The 19,570-nt window shown below is 42.2% G+C and overlaps 1 protein-coding gene across 4 annotated transcripts in view; it reads right to left on the minus strand.

Moving 5' to 3' along the window:
• LOC144683564 (protein phosphatase 1 regulatory subunit 12A-like) overlaps positions 1 to 19,570 on the minus strand; it is a 301,353-nt gene that overhangs the window by 202,593 nt on the left and 79,190 nt on the right. For all 4 annotated transcript variants that reach the window (XM_078546708.1, XM_078546707.1, XM_078546709.1 and 1 more), the window contains exon 3: positions 1,653 to 1,771. In XM_078546708.1, coding sequence (XP_078402834.1) covers positions 1,653 to 1,771 — 119 coding nt within the window. The remainder of the gene's footprint in view (positions 1 to 1,652; positions 1,772 to 19,570) is intronic.

Below are 19,570 nucleotides of genomic sequence, written 5' to 3' on the forward strand. Positions count from 1 at the left end.
ATATTCTAAATATGGTCTGACCAGAGCCTTATAAAGCCTCAGCAGCACATCCCTGCTTTTATATTCTAGTCCTCTCGAAATAAATGCCAACATTGCATTTGCCTTCCTAACTACCGACTCAACCTGCAAGTTAACCTTAAGAGAATCCTGGACTAGGACTCCCAAGTCCCTTTGCACTCCAGATTTCTGAATTCTCTACGCATTTAGAAAATAGTCCATGCCTCTATTCTTCCTACCAAAGTGCATGATCTCACACTTCCCCACACTGTATTCCATCTGCCACTTCTTTGCCCATTCTTCTAACCTGTTCAAATCCTTCTGCAGCCTCCCCGCCTCCTCAGTACTACCTGTCCCTCCACCTATCTTTGTATCGTCTGCAAACTTAGCCAGGATGCCCTCAGTTCCTTCATCTAGATCATTGTGTAAAGTGAAAAGTTGTGGTCCCAACACTGACCCCTGCGGAACTCCACTAGTCACCCGCCGCCATCCTGAGAAGGACCCCCTTAACCCCACTCTCTGCCTCCTGCCAGACAGCCAATCTTCTATCCATGCTAGTACCTTGCCTCTAACACCATGGGCTCTTATCTTACTGAGCAGCCTCCTGTGCAGCACCTTGTCAAAGGCCTTCTGGAAGTCCAAGTAGATAACATCCATTGGCTCTCCTTTGTCTAACCTACTCGTTATTGAATTGAATGAGATCATGGCTGATCCAATTGTGACCTCAACTCCAAATAATTACCTCAAGTTTATCTGAACATCGGAATAGAGAATGGATGTATTATTTCTTGACATGTTTTGACACATAGCTTTCTGGGGCAGGAGGCAAAAGGCGATGATGAAACAAACAGTCAGAAAAATAAAAGTAACCTCATAGCAGTTTGCTTAGATAGTTTTCACACTAGTCTATTACATTAATGGATCACACCTCACTGCACCATTTACCCTATGCTACCTTGCAAAAGGCATCAGCTGGTCAAAGAAAAATAGTCCTATTATTTCAGAACCCCTTTGTGTATATAACAGAAATAACACACTAGAAAATCAGCAAATATAGATTTTATATGCTAACCATGACGGAATGATGCGGGCGGGGGGAAGGGAGAAAAAGAGAGGAGGGTGTGGGCGAGTAATATGACGACCTCAAAGACCCCTAGGATGCCCTTTTTCCAACAGACACTAATTTAAAAAATCTATGGTTCAGGAGTATAATTTTTGGAGGAGGTTTCATCCAGTGGAAATGTATCTGGCAAATTGAAATGGATACTGTATTGATATTTCAACAGTAAATCAGGTGGGACATTTCTGAATGAACTTTGATATTCATGCCCATGAACAAATTTATTTAAGGACATAACCATATTACATTATCTCAAACTTAGTAATAATCCATCCAGATAAAAAATGAAATCCATAACTGGAGCAAAACAAGACAAAGTATTTCACAATTAAAATAGAATAACCATGCTATGACTCAGTTCCACAGTTAAGTAAAATGCACTAAACATCTCAGCAACAACTACACATTTTAGAGATTTTAACTTGTAAACCAGACCATTTCGCCTTAGTCATTCGTCACTCACTCAAGAGCTCATTTTCACAAATGAGTCAAACACCAGCATAAAAATGTAATATTCTAGAATCTCATGCTGTACCTTGCCTATTAATTTCATCTTGTAAAAGCTCTTTCATTGCTGATTCCTCTGCAATATCTGATGGGATTTCTCCTTCACTGTTAACAGCAGCGACACTGGCTCCATTATTTATTAAATACCTGTACAAAGACAAAGGATAATTGTAACTTAATGTACAATTTCAGTAAACAGTCTTTTAAAAAGGGGGGCATGCTGTGAATACAAACAATGTCTATGCAGGTAGGCATTATAGAATAAAGCAGAGAATGCATTTTGCATCTTTGAAAGCAAGACATTCCTGCTTATGAAGTCCAAATATAACTATCTACAAAAAATTTTTAAAGACTGAATCTGGCAAATTAAAACCTGGAATTTTTCTGAATTCAGTCACCTTTGAACAAATAGAAATACACATCATTTTATTTTGGTGTTGAAATTTTCTCTTAGTACTAAAACTAATGTGCCCATTTATAGAGACTGTTTTGTGTATTTGTAACATATCAGGCCATATCATTTTAATGGGAACGTACACACAGCATTTAGGTTAAGAAAACACCAAGTTATCAATTTCCTTCATGTAGGACAAAAAAGTTGTCCAGCTCTATAAGAGAACTGAAGCACAGCTCTGATCAATCTGAACTATATAAATACTGCATTTAAGATGATTTAGGTAAAGCACAAAGTATGAAACATTTAGAGATATTTTGCCTGCAATGTGAAGTGCACAAACGATGGAACAGCACTTCAAATCAAATCAGGCCATCACATTTAAAATATTAGCATTCATGCGAAAATCTGAGCATGTCCCACCTACTGGCAACAGCTGTATCTCACATTAAGCTGACCCAAAAGTCCATTTTGCATGTAAAAGAACCTTGGATATATTTAAACTGCATTTTATAGGACAAACGCTCTTAGAAACCCTACATTGACATTAAGTTGATGGAAAAAAATCAAGTTCTGTATTAAAGCCTCACAACTGTACAATATAATGTAGTTTAAAATAATATAATGTAGTTTAAAATAATTAACTTTCAATGAATGTGCTACATATATTTGATTTTTCTTTATTTGTACCGTTATGCCAACAAGATTGAATAAAAAATTTTAAACAGGCCTAAATCATCCTCATCAATACATATTGCTGCCCCATGAATGCTCAAGATTGTTTTAATGTGCATTTTACGACATGCCTAAAATTCCATGGAAAGTATCACTATACCTGCAGTTCTCTCTCCAGAAATTAAGGAAATTTTACTGGCAGGTGCTCTGTATATGCACTTGGACCATGAAAACTTCCAATGGACTATTACAGATTCGGTCGCCGTCAGGGCCGGCAACCCAAGCTTCTTTAAGCTATTTTTGAAGGGGGCTTTAAGAAGTTTATTTTTAACATTTTTAAAAAGAGTACTGAATTGCGTCAGAATTTGGAGATTATGAAAACCAAAAGAATTAAACACATACAAAAGATAGGAGACAGAATTGGCATGATATGGAATTAGAAGGCAGTTTAGGTTTTTTTAAAACCAGTCATTAGCATTAACCATCCTCTTTTGGTCCCTATTTCTATACAATCTTGGAACCATGCAAGTAACACAAAGAGGAACAAATATTTTTATTAGATCAGCACTTATTTTTAACCTCAATTCAACATATCAAAAGCCAACAACTTCTACCTAAACTAAAGCAGTTCTACAATCATCCAAGTGCCTTTCTGTATTCAACTACAATTTCTTATATAATGCACACTAGTAGTAGAGAACAGTTTCTCAATTAACAAGGTGGGGGCAATGGAGGGAGAATTACCACCTGTTACATTCCTGATCCAAAAAGGGGGATAAACCTGGCCATTCAGTGCAACATCAGTGGTGGGAAAACAAGTGATAATTAGTTTGATAAAAGCAAAGAACTGCGGATGCCGGAAATCCAAAACAAAAACAAAAATAGAAATACCTGGAAAAACTCAGCAGGTCTGGTAGCATAAGTGGAGAAGAGCACAGTTGACGTTTCGAGTCCTCATGACCCTTCAACAGAACACCTTCTGAAGGTGTTCTGTTGAAGGGGCATGAGGACTCGAAACGTCAACTGTGCTCTTCTCCACCGATGCTGCCAGACCTGCTGAGTTTTTCCAGGTATTTCTATTTCTAATAATTAGTTTGTCCTTGACAATCTTATCACTTAAAGAAACATGGATTAAGGAACAGCAGTACACATTTATTACAGATCAAACCATATATGAAGATCCTGACTAAATTATTTGACCAAGTAACAGCATTCATGAAGGCAATGCAGATGTTGTGCATTTAGACCAGGGCTTCCCAAAAGTGGGTCACAACCCTGAGTGAAGTCACGAGACAAAATTTTGGGGTCACGAGCTCCAAAGCAGTAATGGTTGCTGTGGAGCTCTGACAGTGTTAACAACTGCAAAGCCCCTTTAAGTCCTCCCTTTTATTAAATGATGCTCATGAATTGACCAAACTTTGAGGCCTGACTCCTGTTCCAAACAGCTGGTGAAAAGGTAGGCTTTTATTATTTTTTAATTTAAATTGGAGGAGGTGGTGGTGTAGTGGTATTGTCACTAGACTGGTAACCCAGAGACCCAGGCTAATACTCTGGGGACCTGGGAGAAGTTTGAATTCAACATTTTAAAAAATCTGGAATTAAAAGTCTAATGATGACCATGAATCTGGTTTACTAATGTCCTATAGGAAAGGAAATCTGCAGTCCTTAGCTGGTCTGGCCTACATGTGACTCCAAACCCAGAGTAACGTGGTTGACTCTTAAATGGCCTAGCAAGCCACTCGGTTGTAACAAACCATTACAGGAAATAAGAAATGAAACCGGATGGACCAGCCAGCATCGAACTAGGCAATGGAAATGACAATGGCAAACTCAGCCCTGTCGACCCTGCAAAGTCCTCCTTACTATCATCTGGGGGCTTGTGCCACATTTGGGAGAGCTGTCTCAGACTAATCAAGCGACAGTCTGACACAGTCATACTCACGGAATCATACCTTGCAGATAATGTCCCAGACACCACCATCGCCATCCCTGGGTCTGTCCTGCCATTGGGACAGGACAGCAGAGGTGGCAGCATAGTGGTTTACAGTTGGGAGGGAGCTGCCCTGGGAGCCCTCAACATAGACTCCAGACCCCATGAAGTCTCATGGCACCAGGTCAAACATGGGGAAGGAAACCTCCTCCATGTTGAGCACCACTTCGAGGAGGCACTGAGGGTGGAAAGGGCGCAATATGTTCTCTGGGTGAGGGACTTCAATATCCATCACCACCAAGAATGGCTCAGTAGCACCATTATTGACTGAGCTGGCCGAGTCCTAAAAGACATAGCTGCTAGACTGGGTCTGCAGTAGGTGGTGACAGAGCCGATCAAGAGGGAAAAACATACCTGATCTCCTCCTCACCAACCTGTCTGCCGCAAGTGCATCTGTCCATGACAATACCAGTAGGAGTGACCACTGCACAGTCCTTGTGGAGATGAAGTCCCATCTTCACTTTGAAGATACTCTCCGTCGTGCTGGGTGGCACCACGGCCATGCTAAATGGGATAGGTTTCAAGCAGATCGAGTAACACAAGACTGGGCAACCATGGAGACTCTGGAGCCATCAGCAGCAGCAGAACTGTACCCAATCAACCCTTGTTCATTGAAGAGAGCAGGAGTTAATGCCAGGAATACCTAAAACTGAGATGTCAACCTGGTGAAGCTACAACACAGGACTACATGCATGCCAAACAGCTTATCAGCAAACTATAGACAGAGTTAAGCGATTCCACAACCAACGGATCTGCAGTCCTGTCACATCCAGCCATGAATGGTGATAGACAATTAAACAACTCACTGGAGCAGAAAGCTCCACAAACATCCCCTTCCACAAATGATACAAGGAGCCCAGCACATCAGTGAAAAAGATAATGCTGAACACTTGGCACTTCTGGCTGAAGATTGTTGCTAGTGGATGATCCATCTCAGCCTGCTCCGAAGATCCCCAGCATCACAGATGCCAGGCTTCAGCCACGTCAATACACTCCACATGCTATCCAGAAACGGCTGACGACACTGGATACCGCAAAGGCAATGGGCCCTGACAATATTTAGGCAATTGTACTGAAGGCTTGTGCTCCAGAACATGCTATGCCCCTAGCCAAGCTATTCCAGTACAGTTACAACACTGGCATCTGCCCAGTAATGTGGAAAATTGCCCAGATATGTCTTGCACATAAAAAGCAGGGCAAATCCAATCCAGCCAATCACCGCCCCATCAGTCTACTCTGATCATCAGTAAAGTGATGGAAGGGGTCATCAACAGTGCTATCAAGCTGAATTTGCTTAGCAATAACATGCTCACTGACGTTCAGTGACCTCCTTCCATCATAAGGTCAGAAGTGGTGTTCACCAATGATTGCACAATGTTCAGCACCATTCATGACTCCTCAAATACTGAAGCAGTCTATGTCCAAATGAAGCAAGACCTGGACAACATTCAGGCTTTGGTTGACAAGTGGCAAGTAACATTTGTGCCACACAAGTGTCAGGCAATGACATCTCCGACAAGAGAGAATCTAACCATCACCCCTTGATATTCAATGGCATTCACATCACTGAATCCCCCACTAACAACATCCTGGGGGTTACCATTGACCAGAAACTGAACTGGACTAACCATATTAATACTGAGTAGGTAAGAGGTTGGGAATCCTGCGACGAGTAACTCATCGCCTGATTCTGCAAAGCCTGTCCGGCATCTGCAAGGCACAAGTCAGGAGTATGATGGAATAGTCTTCACTTGCCTGGATGAGCGCAGCTCCAACAAGACTCAAGTAGCTCAACAGCTTCCAGAACAAAGCAGCCCGCTTGATTGGCACCCCTTCCACAAACATTCACTCCTTCCACCACCGGTAAACAGCGGCAGCAATGTGTACCATCTACAAGATGCACTGCAGGAACTCACCAAGGCTCCTTAGTCTGCACCTTCCAAACCCACAGCTGCTACCATCTAGGAGGACGAGGGCAGTCACATGGGAACACCACCACCTGGACGTTCTCCTTCAAGCCACTCATCACCCTGACTTGGAAATATATTGCCGCCGTTGTTTTATCGGCGCTGGGTCAAAATCCTGTAACTCCCTCCCTAACAGCTCTGTGGGTATACCTACACCACGTAGGTATAGGCAGCAGTTCAAGAAGGCAGCTCACCATCACTCTCTCAAGGGCAATAAATGCTGGCCTAGCCAGCAACGCCCACATCCCATGAATGAATTAAAAAAAAGGGGTAAAAAGCACCCCGCAACCCCAACCAGGCTCTCTCAGCTTTTCATCCCCCAATTTTCAAGCCTCAAATAGAGTCAGTGGGGAAAAAAGCACCGAGTTAGACCATCAAACGACATTTGATAAAGTAAAGTAACAGATTTGGAAAATAGAAGCACACAGGATTAAAGAGACGATAGTAACTTGAATACTTAACTGGCCAAGTGATAGGAGTTACAGAGGAGATGAACGAATGCTTTTCTAGCTGAAGAAAAGTATCCGGAGGTCCCCTAAGGGTTGGTATTAGGACCACTGCTTTTCTTGTTATGGATAAATTACAAAGCTTGCTGGTGTCACAAAAATTACTGAACAGGGTAGTTCAGACATCATGGCTAGACTACTGAAATGGGGATACATGGGACAAATGCAATTTCATGCAAGTAAATGCGAAGTAATGAACTTAAATCGAAAATACTCCTCTCAAATTGAGATAAAAGAACAGTGGCAGCAAGGCGTACGTATTCACAAATCCTTGAAGATGACAAAACAAGGAAGCATATGGCTTTCGGCTTTGTAAATAAGGACAATGAAAACAAAAACAAGGAAGCCATGCAACATCTTTACAAATCACTGGTTAGGCCTCCATTGCAGCGTTACGCATACTTCTGGGCATTACACTTTAGGAAGAATATTTGAGTCAGAAGTGGTTTACCAGGATGATACCAGGGAATGAGGGTATTTAGTTACGTGAAGCTGGGATGATTCTGCTTAGAGCAGAGAAGATTAGGAAAAGATTTGATAAAGGCATTCAAAATTAGAAATTTGAGAGAGGTATTCAAAATTATGAAGAGTTTTGTTGTAAAATTCAAATACTTACCGCGCAGTTAGAGTCTTTTTCAGTTTTTGTGTCTCCTGTGCATGCGCCAGCCGGGAATTAGCTGCGCACGCGCAGTTCGTTGAATTCACACATACGCTGACCAGGAAACGGCCGCACATGCACAGTTAATCTTTTTTACGTCCTCCAAGCCAGGAATTGGCCCTGCGTGCCTGCGCAGAAAATAAAAGTGAAACTGTGCAAAACTGCAGGTCAGATGACCTGAAGAGTAGCACCATTCGAGACGTGTCCCAGGGAGCAGGACACGGGGCGGGGGGCAAGGAGAAGGTCCCAAACAAAGAATGTGATGTACCACTACTCTCCTCCGTTTGGCTGAACTTGTTCTCAAACTGAACAATTTCTCCTTAAACTCCTCTCACTTCCTCCAAATAAAAGGTGTGGCTATGGGTACCCGCATGGGCCCCAGTTATGCCTGTCTCTTTATGGGCTATGCGGAACATTCCTTGTTCCAGTCCTACTCCGGCCCCCTCCCACAACTCTTTCTCTGGTACATCGATGATTACTTCGGTGATGCTTCATGCTCTCGTCTGGACCTGGAAAAATGTATTAATTTTGCTTCCAATTTCCACCCCTCCATCATTTTCACATGGTCCATCTCTGACACTTCCCTTCCCTTCCATGACCTCTGTCTCAATTTCTGGTGATAGACTGTCCACCAATATCCATTACAAGCCTACCGACTCCCACAGCTACCTCGACTACAGCTCCTCATACCCCACTTCCTGTAAGGACTCCATCCCATTCTCTCAGTCCCTTCGCCTCCGTCGCATCTGTTCTGATGATGCCACTTTCAAAAACAGTTCCTCTGACATGTCTTCCTTCTTCCTTAAGAGGTTTTCCACCCACGGTGGTTGACAAGGCCCTCAACCGTGGCCGGCCCATCTCCCGCGCATCCACCTATCTTCCTCTCCCTCCCAGAAACATGATAGGGTCCCCCTTGTCTTCACTTATCACCCCACCAGCCTCCGCATTCAAAGGATCATCCTCCGTCATTTCCGCAAACTCCAGCATGATGCCACCACCAAACACATCTTCCCTTCATCCCCCCGGCAGCATTCCGCAGGGATCGTTCCCTCCGGGACACCCTGGTCCACTCCTCCATCACCCCCTACACCTCAACCCCCTCCCACGGCACCTTCCCATGCAACCGCAGAAGGTGCAACACCTGCCCCTTCAATTCCCCTCTCCTCACCGTCCAAGGGCCCAAACACTCCTTTCAAGTGAAGCAGCATTTCACTCGCACTTCCCTCAATTTAGTCTACTGCATTCTTTGCTCCAATGCGGTTTCCTCTACATTGGAGAGACCAAACGCAGACTGGGTGACCGCTTTGCAGAACACCTTCGGTCTGTCCGCAAGCATGACCCAGACCTCCCTGTCGCTTGCCATTTCAACACTTCACCCTGCTCTCATGCCCACATGTCTGTCCTTGGCCTGCTGCATTGCTCCAGTGAAGCTCAACGCAAACTGGAGGAACAGCACCTCATCTTCCGACTAGGCACTTTACAGCCTTCCGGACTGAATAGTGAGTTCAACAATTTTAGATCATGAACTCTCTCCTCCATCCCCAGCCCCTTTCCGATCCCCCCCTTTTTTTTCCCAATTAATTTATATAGATTTTTCTTTTCCAACCTATTTCCATTATTTTCAAATGTATTTCCATCCATTGTTTTATCTCTACCTTTTAGCATTGATTGAATTTTTCGATAGTCCACAGCATTACAATTTGCACTATGAAGGCCCATCTGAAATTCATTTTCCTTAGTCTTGGCCAAAGGGTTTAAAATAAAGAAGCTTGCTCCAACCAAGCCTTGGCAGATTTAAATTCACCCATCACAATAGATTTTACATACAAAATACAATTACGTGTCTTTTAATTCACCTGATCAGTCATATGGTTATTACAAACATAATATTAGCAGGCTAGTGGGAAAATTTATAAGAAGAACATACTTATCTATCAAGATAATCCAAATGTATTGTCATCAGCGGCTGCCCCTCAATTCGAGGGTGACACGTACTTAAGGTCTCAAGTATTCTGCCATGGTCTTCATCTAACTGAACAGGCCGATTTTCAACCCGCGTATCTTTGGGCACATGTGACAGGACGTCCCACAAGATAGTGGGGTCCAGATTGTACAATTTGCTTACTTTTTTTTCCTTCTCTGCCAGTGTCCTGCCTCATCATTAAGATATGTTGTGACTTGAAGTGTGATGCAGTTTGCTTTTTTAAAATTCGTACATGAGATGTGGGCGTCGCTGGCTAGGCCAGCACTTATTGCCCATCCCCAATTGTCCTGAAAAAATGGTGGTGGTGAGCTGCCTTCTTGAACCACTGTTGTTTCTGTGGACAAGTTGCCACCATGAGCACCAATGGGCAATGGAAATGTTGCCGCCATTCTGAACAATTGGTAGCAAGCTCCTCTCAGTCATTAAGGTCAATATTGCCCCACTTCAGAGTGACAACTTCAGAATGTCTTTGAAGCGTTTTCTTTGCCCTCCCCAGAACGTTCACCATTTGAGAGAGTTAAGAGAACAGGACCTGGTGGGTGGGTGGGGGGTTGAGAACGACGACTTGTGACCATCCGGACACATAGGTACATAGTACTAAGGAGGGGTAGGCCATTCAGCCCTTCAAGCCTGCTCTGCCATTCGAAAAGATCATAGCTAATCTGGTTGTGCTCTCAACTCCAGTCTGTCCCCATAACCCTCAACTACCTTTTTGATCAAAAGAAAATCTAACACAGCCTTGAATAAATTCAATGACTCAGCCTCCGCTGCTTTCTGAAGAAGAGAATTCCACACACTAACGGCATCTCAGAAAAAAATTCTCATCTCAATCTTAAAAGGGAGACCACTTATTCGTAAACTGTGGCCCCTAATTCTAGTCTCCCCACAAGAGAAATCATCCTCCCAGTATCCATCCTATCATTTCCCCCTAGAATCTTGTACATTTCAATAAAGTCCAGTCCATCAGAGTTGATTTTGTAGGAGTTTTGCATGAATGCTTGTGGAGCTGACTTTAAGGAGGACAATAGTTTTTGTTCGATGATCCTCCCAATGAATCCGGAGGATGCAGCAAAGGTATTGCTGATGGAATTTCTCTAGCGCTCTTATGCTGATACACAGTCTAGGTCTCACCGCAGTACAGGAGAGAGTGGTGATGACAACTGCTCTGAGCACCAGGGCTTTTGATAGCTTGCAGAGGTCTTTGTTGTCAAACACTTGCCACCATAGTTTGTAGTAGGCTGAACTGGCACAGCTGATCTGCTGTTGGGTCTCTTCGTCAATGGTGATGTACATGTGCAATAGGCCTATTACATAGAGATAAATTGAAGTAAAATCAATTACGTAAGCAAAACATGAAAATTCTAGTATTGACTTTCCAAGCTGATTTCAATTTAGCAACTGTGCTAACTAGCATTTGGTAAAAATCTTTCTGTTCGCAATTAGAAGCAAGCCAAGTTCAGTCTCTAAATATGAGCAAGATGTATTGCTTAGCTATACTTCAGTATTTTATTGTTAAGGCAACCTATTCCTTGGCTAATACTGCTTTGCTAATTTATAATCCTTTAACCCTGAGTTTTCATATTCTCAAGTTCCCCAAACGTTGCTAAGAATGTAAATAAGTGTCATTAGGTAGAAGACAATGGCAATAATTTTCAATACTTCTCTGGCCACAGGAGGGGTGCCAGAGGACTGGAGGACAGCCAATGTGATACTGTTATTCAAGAAGGGAGGAAGGGATAAACCAGGGAACTACAGGCCAGTCAGTCTAACCTCAGTGGTGGGGAAACTATTGGAAGCAATTCTAAGGAACAGAATTAAACTACACTTGGAGCGGCAGGGATTAATCAAGGACAGTCGACATGGTTTTGTTAAGGGGAGGTCATGTCTGACCAATTTGATTGAATTTTTCAAAGAGGTGGCCAGGTGTGTGGATGAGGGCAATGCATTTGATGTAGTCTACTTGGGCTTCAGCAAGGCTTTTGATAAGGTCCCGCAAGGGAGACTGATAAAGAAGGCAAGAGCCCATGAGATCCGAGGCAATTTGGCTAATTGGATCCAGAATTGGCTGAGTGGCAGGAAGCAGAGGGTGATGGTCGAGGAGTGTTTTTGTGACTGGATGCCTGTGTCCAGTGGGGTTCCACAAGGATCGGTGTTGGGTCCCTTGCTGTTTGTGGTATATATAAATGACTACGGCTTAAATGTAGGAGGGTTGATCAGTAAGTTCGTGGATGACACCAAAATTGGTGGGGTGGTAAACAGTGAGGAGGATCGCCTTAGATTACAGGAGGGTATAGACAGGCTGGTCAGAGGGGTTGAGCAGTGGCAAATGGAATTTAATCCGGATAAGTGTGAGGTGTTGCACTTGGGCAGGACAAACAAGGCACGAGAATACAATATGAATGGTGAGACCCTGGAAAGTACCGAGGGTCAGAGGGACCTTGGTGTGCATATCCACCGGTCCCTTAAGGTAGCAGGACAGGTAGATAAGGTGGTTAAGAAGGCATATGGGATACTTGCCTTTATTAGCCGAGGCATAGAATATAAGAGCAGGGAGGTTATGCTGGAACTGTATAAGACGCTGGTTAGGCCACAGCTGGAGTATTGCGTGCGGTTCTGGAATCCGCATTATAGGAAGGATGTGACTGCACTAGAGAGAGTGCAGAGGAGATTTACCAGGATGTTGCCTGGGCTGGAGAGTTTTAGTTATGAGGAGAGATTAGATAGACTGGGGTTATTTTCCCTGGAGCAGAGGAGATTGAGGGGGGACATGATTGAGGTGTATAAAATTATGAGGGGCATAGATAGGGTGGACAGGAAGGAACTTTTCCCCTTGGTGGAGGGATCAATAACCAGGGGGCATAGATTTAAGGTAAAGGGCAGGAGGTTTAGAGGGGATGTGAGGAAGAATTTTTTCACCCAGAGGGTGGTGGGAACCTGGAACTCTCTGCCTAAAAGGGTGGTAGCGGCAGAAACCCTCATAACATTTAAGAAGTATTTGGATGTGCACTTGCGATGCCATGGCATACAAGGCTACGGGCCTAGTGTTGGAAAATGGGATTAGTTAGGAGCTTGTTTGACCGGCGCAGACCCGATGGGCCAAAGGGCCTTTTTCTGTGCTGTAGACCTCTATGACTCTAAGATACAGAACATGTATCTGGCAGATAATGGCCAAACCAAATACTTTAAAAGTTGGCTGTTTTCAAACGGAGTGCATTATTTTTTTGCTTCAATATGCAGCTTCTCAGCACTGCAGAGTCAACATTTTTTTTTAAAATTCAGCACTTTTACTTCAGATTATCCAAAAGATATAGCACTATACATGTTGAATATTTTGTTCGAGTGCGAATAGTGTCACCAGAGTCCAATTTGGTCTAACTTCATCCAGCTTTTCAATGTAAATTATTCTTGAAACTTGCTGTCCATAGAAGTAGGATTGCTATTTGTTTTACTTTTCAGAGATCCACTTTAAATTAGCATGAAAATACTTAAATAAAAACAAAAAACTACTGCGGATGCTGGAAATCCAAAACAAAAACAGAATTACCTGGAAAAACTCAGCAGGTCTGGCAGCATCGGCGGAGAAGAAAAGAGTTGATGTTTCGAGTCCTCATGACCCTTCAGCAGAACTGAGTAAAGTTAGGAGAGGGGTGAAATATAAGCTGGTTTAAGGGCCCCCCCACCCACCTTAAGCCAGCTTATATTTCACCCCTCTCCTAACTTTACTCAGTTCTGCTGAAGGGTCATGAGGACTCGAAACATCAACTCTTTTCTTCTCCGCCGATGCTGCCAGCCCTGCTGAGTTTTTTCAGGTAATTCTGTTTTTGTTATGAAAATACTTAATGCTACAATGCTGTATAAAATAAAAATCACAGCTACTGAATTGCAAAAATGTTACATACAAAAAAGCAATGCAATACAGAAACTTTAGTGATATCTCATATTGTGTGCTACTGAAGAACACCCTCTGTGTAAATATAATGGCACCTGACCTTATGAAAAAAAAATTACCATGCATGTAATCATAGCGTGTCAAGATATTGTTCTCTCCAAACCACCAACTAAAAGAGCAAGATTTTTTTTCTTTTGCGGATTCAGACGTTTTCAAAATTTGTGCAAGCCAACATTGGCATTCCCAATAATTAAATACTAATCTGCAACTAATTTTCTGCCCAGCTGTCCCAGCTAACATTGATAACAGCACTTAAAAGGTCAGCAAATCTAGAATAAAACCATTTTTTAGCCCTCAAACCACAAAGTTTTTTTAAAAAATCACTACATTCGATGAAAAAAAAACCACAATGCGGACATTTCTAGTGGTGCACTTAGCTTAATACAACAAATATACAACCACTTGTGACAAGTTCCTTAAGCATAAACTAATATTCAATCCCAAATGAAAATATATTTCAGACAGTTCAGAATATTTTCTAACTTTGTAAAATTAAGTAGTGCAAGCAACGGCAAACGACACATTAACTCCAAAAAGGTGTGTATAGAACTGCCACAACTTAGCATTTAGACAGAATTTAAAGATTAAAAGTCTAAAACCATTACTAAATAAAAGTAGAACTCCAGTTTTGGATTTTGGTCTAAATTTGTGAGGTGACTAACATTCAAGTACTACAGAACAGTCAGGTACTTGATGGTGCATATAATATTCTTGGTCTAGTTATGTCAACACAAAATATTTGGAGAGTCTTCTTAGGTGAGGAAAACATTAACTTTATTGGGACATCTCTTAATGTGAACTACATCTCACCACCATGAGGTCCACAAGAGAGAGCAAGATCATGAGACACTGCATCACTTTCTGGGTTGTATACTGTCTCATTAGCATATCACAGTTAGAATTAACCCCTTACACTACAGTACAGTGGTCTAGTCACTGGCCTTTCACCTCTGGGACCCGGGTTGAAATCCAGCCCAGAGTGACCCGGTCAAAGTCTTTGTCTGTCATAAATATTCTGTGTGTGGGTACCCCCCCAAAACCATTGCTCTACTCAGAACTCAGCCACAGCAGGAGACTCCCTGGAAGACAACAGAAATGCTTTAGGGGTGTCCTGAAAGCATCGTGAAGAGGTCAAACATACCCACCAACTCACCCTGACTTGTGAACGACCAAAATGGAGAAGGTTCAATCAGGAAGGCACCGAACACTTCACGAGACTTGGTCGGGAACGTGCAGAGGTGAAGTCAAGGCGTCAGGGGGAGCACACAAACCTCAACAACCCATACGCCCAACTTTTCAAGCACCACCTGCCTCCTATGTGGCAGAGTGTATAGATAGCACACTGGATTTATTAGCCATCTCAGAACCCATCGAACCAGAGTGGAAGCAAGTCATCCTTGATTCTGAGGGGCTACCCAAGGAGGAGAGAAAGATGTGAGAGGAGCTCAAACCAGTTTTAATCCATGGAGGTACAGCACAAAAGAATCACTACTTTGGCACTAATTAACTGTCACTCTGATTATTTGGCTCCAAGGTGATGTGGGAGATGTCTGAAGTAGCATGCTAGTACATTAGGGTCCTACTAAGGTTGAGGCTGAGGTAGGACATAATGCAAAGAGAGCTTTACTCTGCATACAGCTGTACCACTCAGAGGTCTTGTGGAGCAGTGGTAGCATCCCTACCTCTGGGCCAGGAGCTTCAGGTTCAAGAACTCAGAACCCACCTCAGAACTTGATGACCAAACATAATGTGGCCAAACAGGTTGATTATCAGCCTGTAAATCCTTCTATTATGCCAGGTGGCAGGCAGTAAAAAGAAGAGTTTTCTGGTCAGACATACTGCCGAAGGCAATGGCAAACCATAGCAGAAATTTGTCAAGCAAAATCATGGACCAATCCAATGGAAGTCCATGGTCACCAATACCCTCTTAGGTACCTGAAGGAAAAGGATAGCTGCACTATACCTCATGAATGCATGCATGGAAAGTGTTCCCAGAATTAACATCCTAATTGAATTAAACCACAAACATATCCATCTGCATGAAATGTTAATGAAAAATCTAAGGCCTATCATTATAGCCAGTAGCAATTTCCTTCACCAAAATACAAATATAACAAAAGACTTGCCAATTGTGACTTACTCTGGAACTTCATTTTATAAAATAAATTGAAGTTACATTTTGTTAATTTCACATCAACAGTTTTTTATTAATGACAACTTTGATTATTGCTTAAGAATTATATTCACAGTAGATTTTAAAAGACTGGTTGCTGCACATACAAGCCTGCTTTGGCAAATTGTTACACTTCATTTCCTGGAAGGGCAATTAGTTTTTCAACTAAAATTCTGGCAGAGATTTTTTTCCCAGCTAAAGTCTTGGACCATAGATAATCACTGGAGGATGTAATATTTACATGATAGTAACTTCAAAAATAAATGAAAATTGTTGGCTTACTGCCATCTCTGATTGCTCAGTAATAAAATAGATTATAAAAGCAGGCCCAGTGCCAGAGTCCATAAACACAGACCAGTTATCATTCAAATTTCAATTAGCAGCACAATGATAATTAAACCTTGCCTCTTACCTGTACGCATTCAAAACAGATATGCAGCATACCTGTTATTTTTTGATATCCGATTGGCGGTTGGGGGGGGTGGGGGGTGGAGGAGGGTAGGAAGGCTCCTCATTAACTTAAAAATATTTACAAACACAGTTAGGATGTATGACTTTAGCTGTAATGATCCAAGGAACTAGGGCAGCATAGAAAGGTGGAACCCTGCATATTCCTGGTAAGCAGATGTTTGTTATAATACGTAAAACCTAAAAGAGGTTAGCGGGAAAGGGAGACTATTGCAGTTGATGGCTTGCATAATTATTACCCTTTTAAATTAAATATATATAACCATTTTGAAGTTTATCTGGAAAAAGTTTAAGGCTCTTCTGAACTACCAGCTCTACAATTTTTAATTTCTAACTTTAATTAAATCTCATGCAAAGAAAAAATAAAGCACATCCATTAAAACTGCTAAGTGTCCTACTGGATTACGGTACCTATTTTTATTACCTTGCGACAAAGGATTGCATTCTGGAGTTCTATCCATTTTATAATTAGGGCAACTGTTCAAAAATATTTCACTGCAGTACCAATAAACCAGCCTTATTTCCTTATGACCTAAGCTAGTAGCTCTTGCATTGGCTTTCTGGTCAGTCGTTTACAAGAGTAATAGTCTGCTTAAAGCACTTTAGTGATATATAGGGCAAACTTTTGCAGAAACCACTCCATTTCAATTCTGCTCGTCTTGGGTTATACTTAGATCAGGAACAATATGAAAAAATAGCTACAGTCAGTCAATCACAGCATGTTTGAGTTTTGTAGACCACATATTGCAAGCTTTAGCAATTCCACTTGGAAGGCACTAGCTCCAGATAGGATGCTCAGGGGAGTAAGGAGGGAGGTACTGACCATAATCTTCAAATCCTCCTTAGATATGGTGGGGGGCGGGGTAGGGGGGGGGGGGGACAGTGGTGGAAGAGAGGAGAGGCTGTGCCAGGAATCTATAGAACTGCAAATGTTACACCCTTGTTCACAAAAGGGTGCCAGGAAAAACCCAGTTATTACAGGCCACTCAATTCTCTTAACCTCATTGGTAGGCAAAATTGTCACTTGGACCAGTGTGCAATAAGGAAGGAAAACTAGCACGGATTTGTTTAACGTAAATTGTGTTCAACGAACACAAGTGAGTTCTTTGGAAAGGAAAAGAGAGGGTTGATGAGAGCTGAATGGTCTCTTTCTGTGATGTAAGCATTCCATGGTTTTATGATTCTTAATGAAGTTTCTGGAAGATTCCACCAACCATTTTTGCAACATGTGTGCCCCAGCCTGGATTCCATACAACTGCAGCAACAAAAGAGTTCCATGGAACATGGTCAATTTTCTCTCCAATTTTTTTTCCTATTTACTCTGCATTAAACATACAAGCTCTATTCTCAACATCCAATTGTTCAAAGGGTGGTGTGGGAGGAATGGGTTTCAGTTCATGGGGCAGTGGCACCGATACTGGGATAGAAGGGAGCTAGGGAGCTGTTCCAGTGGGACAGGCTTCACTTGAACCATGCTGGGACCAATGTCCTGGTGAATCGAATAACTAGGGCTGTGGAGAGGGCTTTGAGAGAGAGAGAGAGAGAGAGAGAGAGAGAGAGAGAGAGAGAGAGGGAGAGAGAGGGGATAGAGTGTACAAACATTAAAAAAAAACAACAGCAAATAGGGTCAAAGGGGGGGAAAATGGTAAAAAGACTAAATTAATGGCTCTTTACTTAAATGCACATAGTATTCGGGACAGAATAAATCAATTAACGGCACTAATAGAGGTTAATGGGTATGATCTTATAGCCATTCCGGAGACATGGTTACAAGATGATCAAAGCTGGGAACTAAACATTCAGGCGTATGTGACTTTTCAAAAAGACAGGCAGGGAGGAAAAGGTGGTGAGGTAGCTTTGCTAGTACGAGACAGAATGGGTACAATAGCATGAAATGATCTTGGATCGAAAGATATAAAATCCATATGGGTGGAGGTAAGAAATAACAAGGTGAAGACGACACTGATGGAAGTAGTCTATAGGCCCCCTAACAATAGCTATACCGTAGGACAGAGAATAAATCAGGAGATAATGAGGGCATGTAAAAAAGGCAGTACATTAATCATAGGTGACTTTAATCTTCATGTAAATTGGGAAAATCAAATTGACAGAGGTAGACAGAAGTAAGAATTCAGAATGTATTCGGGACAGTTTCCTAGAACAATATGTTGTGGATCCAACCAGAGATTAGGCCATTTTGGATCTGGTAATGTGTAACGAGGCAGGTTTAATAAATGATCTCAGTAAAAGATCCCCTAGGAAACAGTGACCATAACATGGTAGAATTTAGCATTCAGCTCAAGTGAGAGAAACTTGGGTCAGAAACAACTGTGCTAAACTTAAATAAGGGTAATTGCAAAAGAATCAGGAGAGATTTGGCTGGAGTGGACTGGGAAACCATGGAATGGCAGAGGAGTTGAATAAATACTTGCATCAGTCTTCAAGGTAGAAGACACTAACAGCATTCCAAAGATACTAAATAATCAAGGGGCAAAAGAGGGGGAGGAAATAAATACAATATGTATCATTAGAGAAAAAGTGCTAGGGAAACTACTGGGGCTAAAGGCCGCTAAGTCCCCTGGACCTGATGGATTACATCCTAGGGTATTAAAGGAAGTAGCTACAGGAATAGTGGATGCACTGGTAGTAATCTCCCAAGAATCCTTAGATTTTGGAAAAGTCCTAGAGGATTGGAAAACTGCCAATGTAACACCCGTATTCAAAAAGGGAGGGAGACAAAAAACAGGTAACTATAGCCCAGTTAGCTTAACATCTGTCATTGGGAAAATGTTAGATTCTGTTATAAAGGATGTAATAGCAGAGCATTTAGAAGTACATGCTATAAACAAGCAGAGTCAGCATGGCTTCATGAAGGGAAAATCATGCCTGACAAATTTATTAGAATTCTTTGAGGAGGTAGCAAGCAGGATAGATGAAGGGGAACCAGTAGATGTAATATATTTGGATTTCCAAAAGGCACTCGATAAGGTACCGCACATAAGGCTACTTAATAAGTTAAAAGACCATGGTGCTGGGGGTAGCATATTAGCATGGATAGAGGATTGGCTAATTAATAGAAGACAGAGTTGGGATAAGGGGGCATTTTCAGGATGGCAACCTATAACTAGTGGAGTGCCAAAGGGATCAGTGCTGGGGTCTCAATTATTTACAATATATATTAT

The sequence above is a fragment of the Cetorhinus maximus genome, chromosome 8, assembly GCF_964194155.1.
Source record: "Cetorhinus maximus chromosome 8, sCetMax3.hap1.1, whole genome shotgun sequence".
NCBI lineage: Eukaryota > Metazoa > Chordata > Chondrichthyes > Lamniformes > Cetorhinidae > Cetorhinus > Cetorhinus maximus.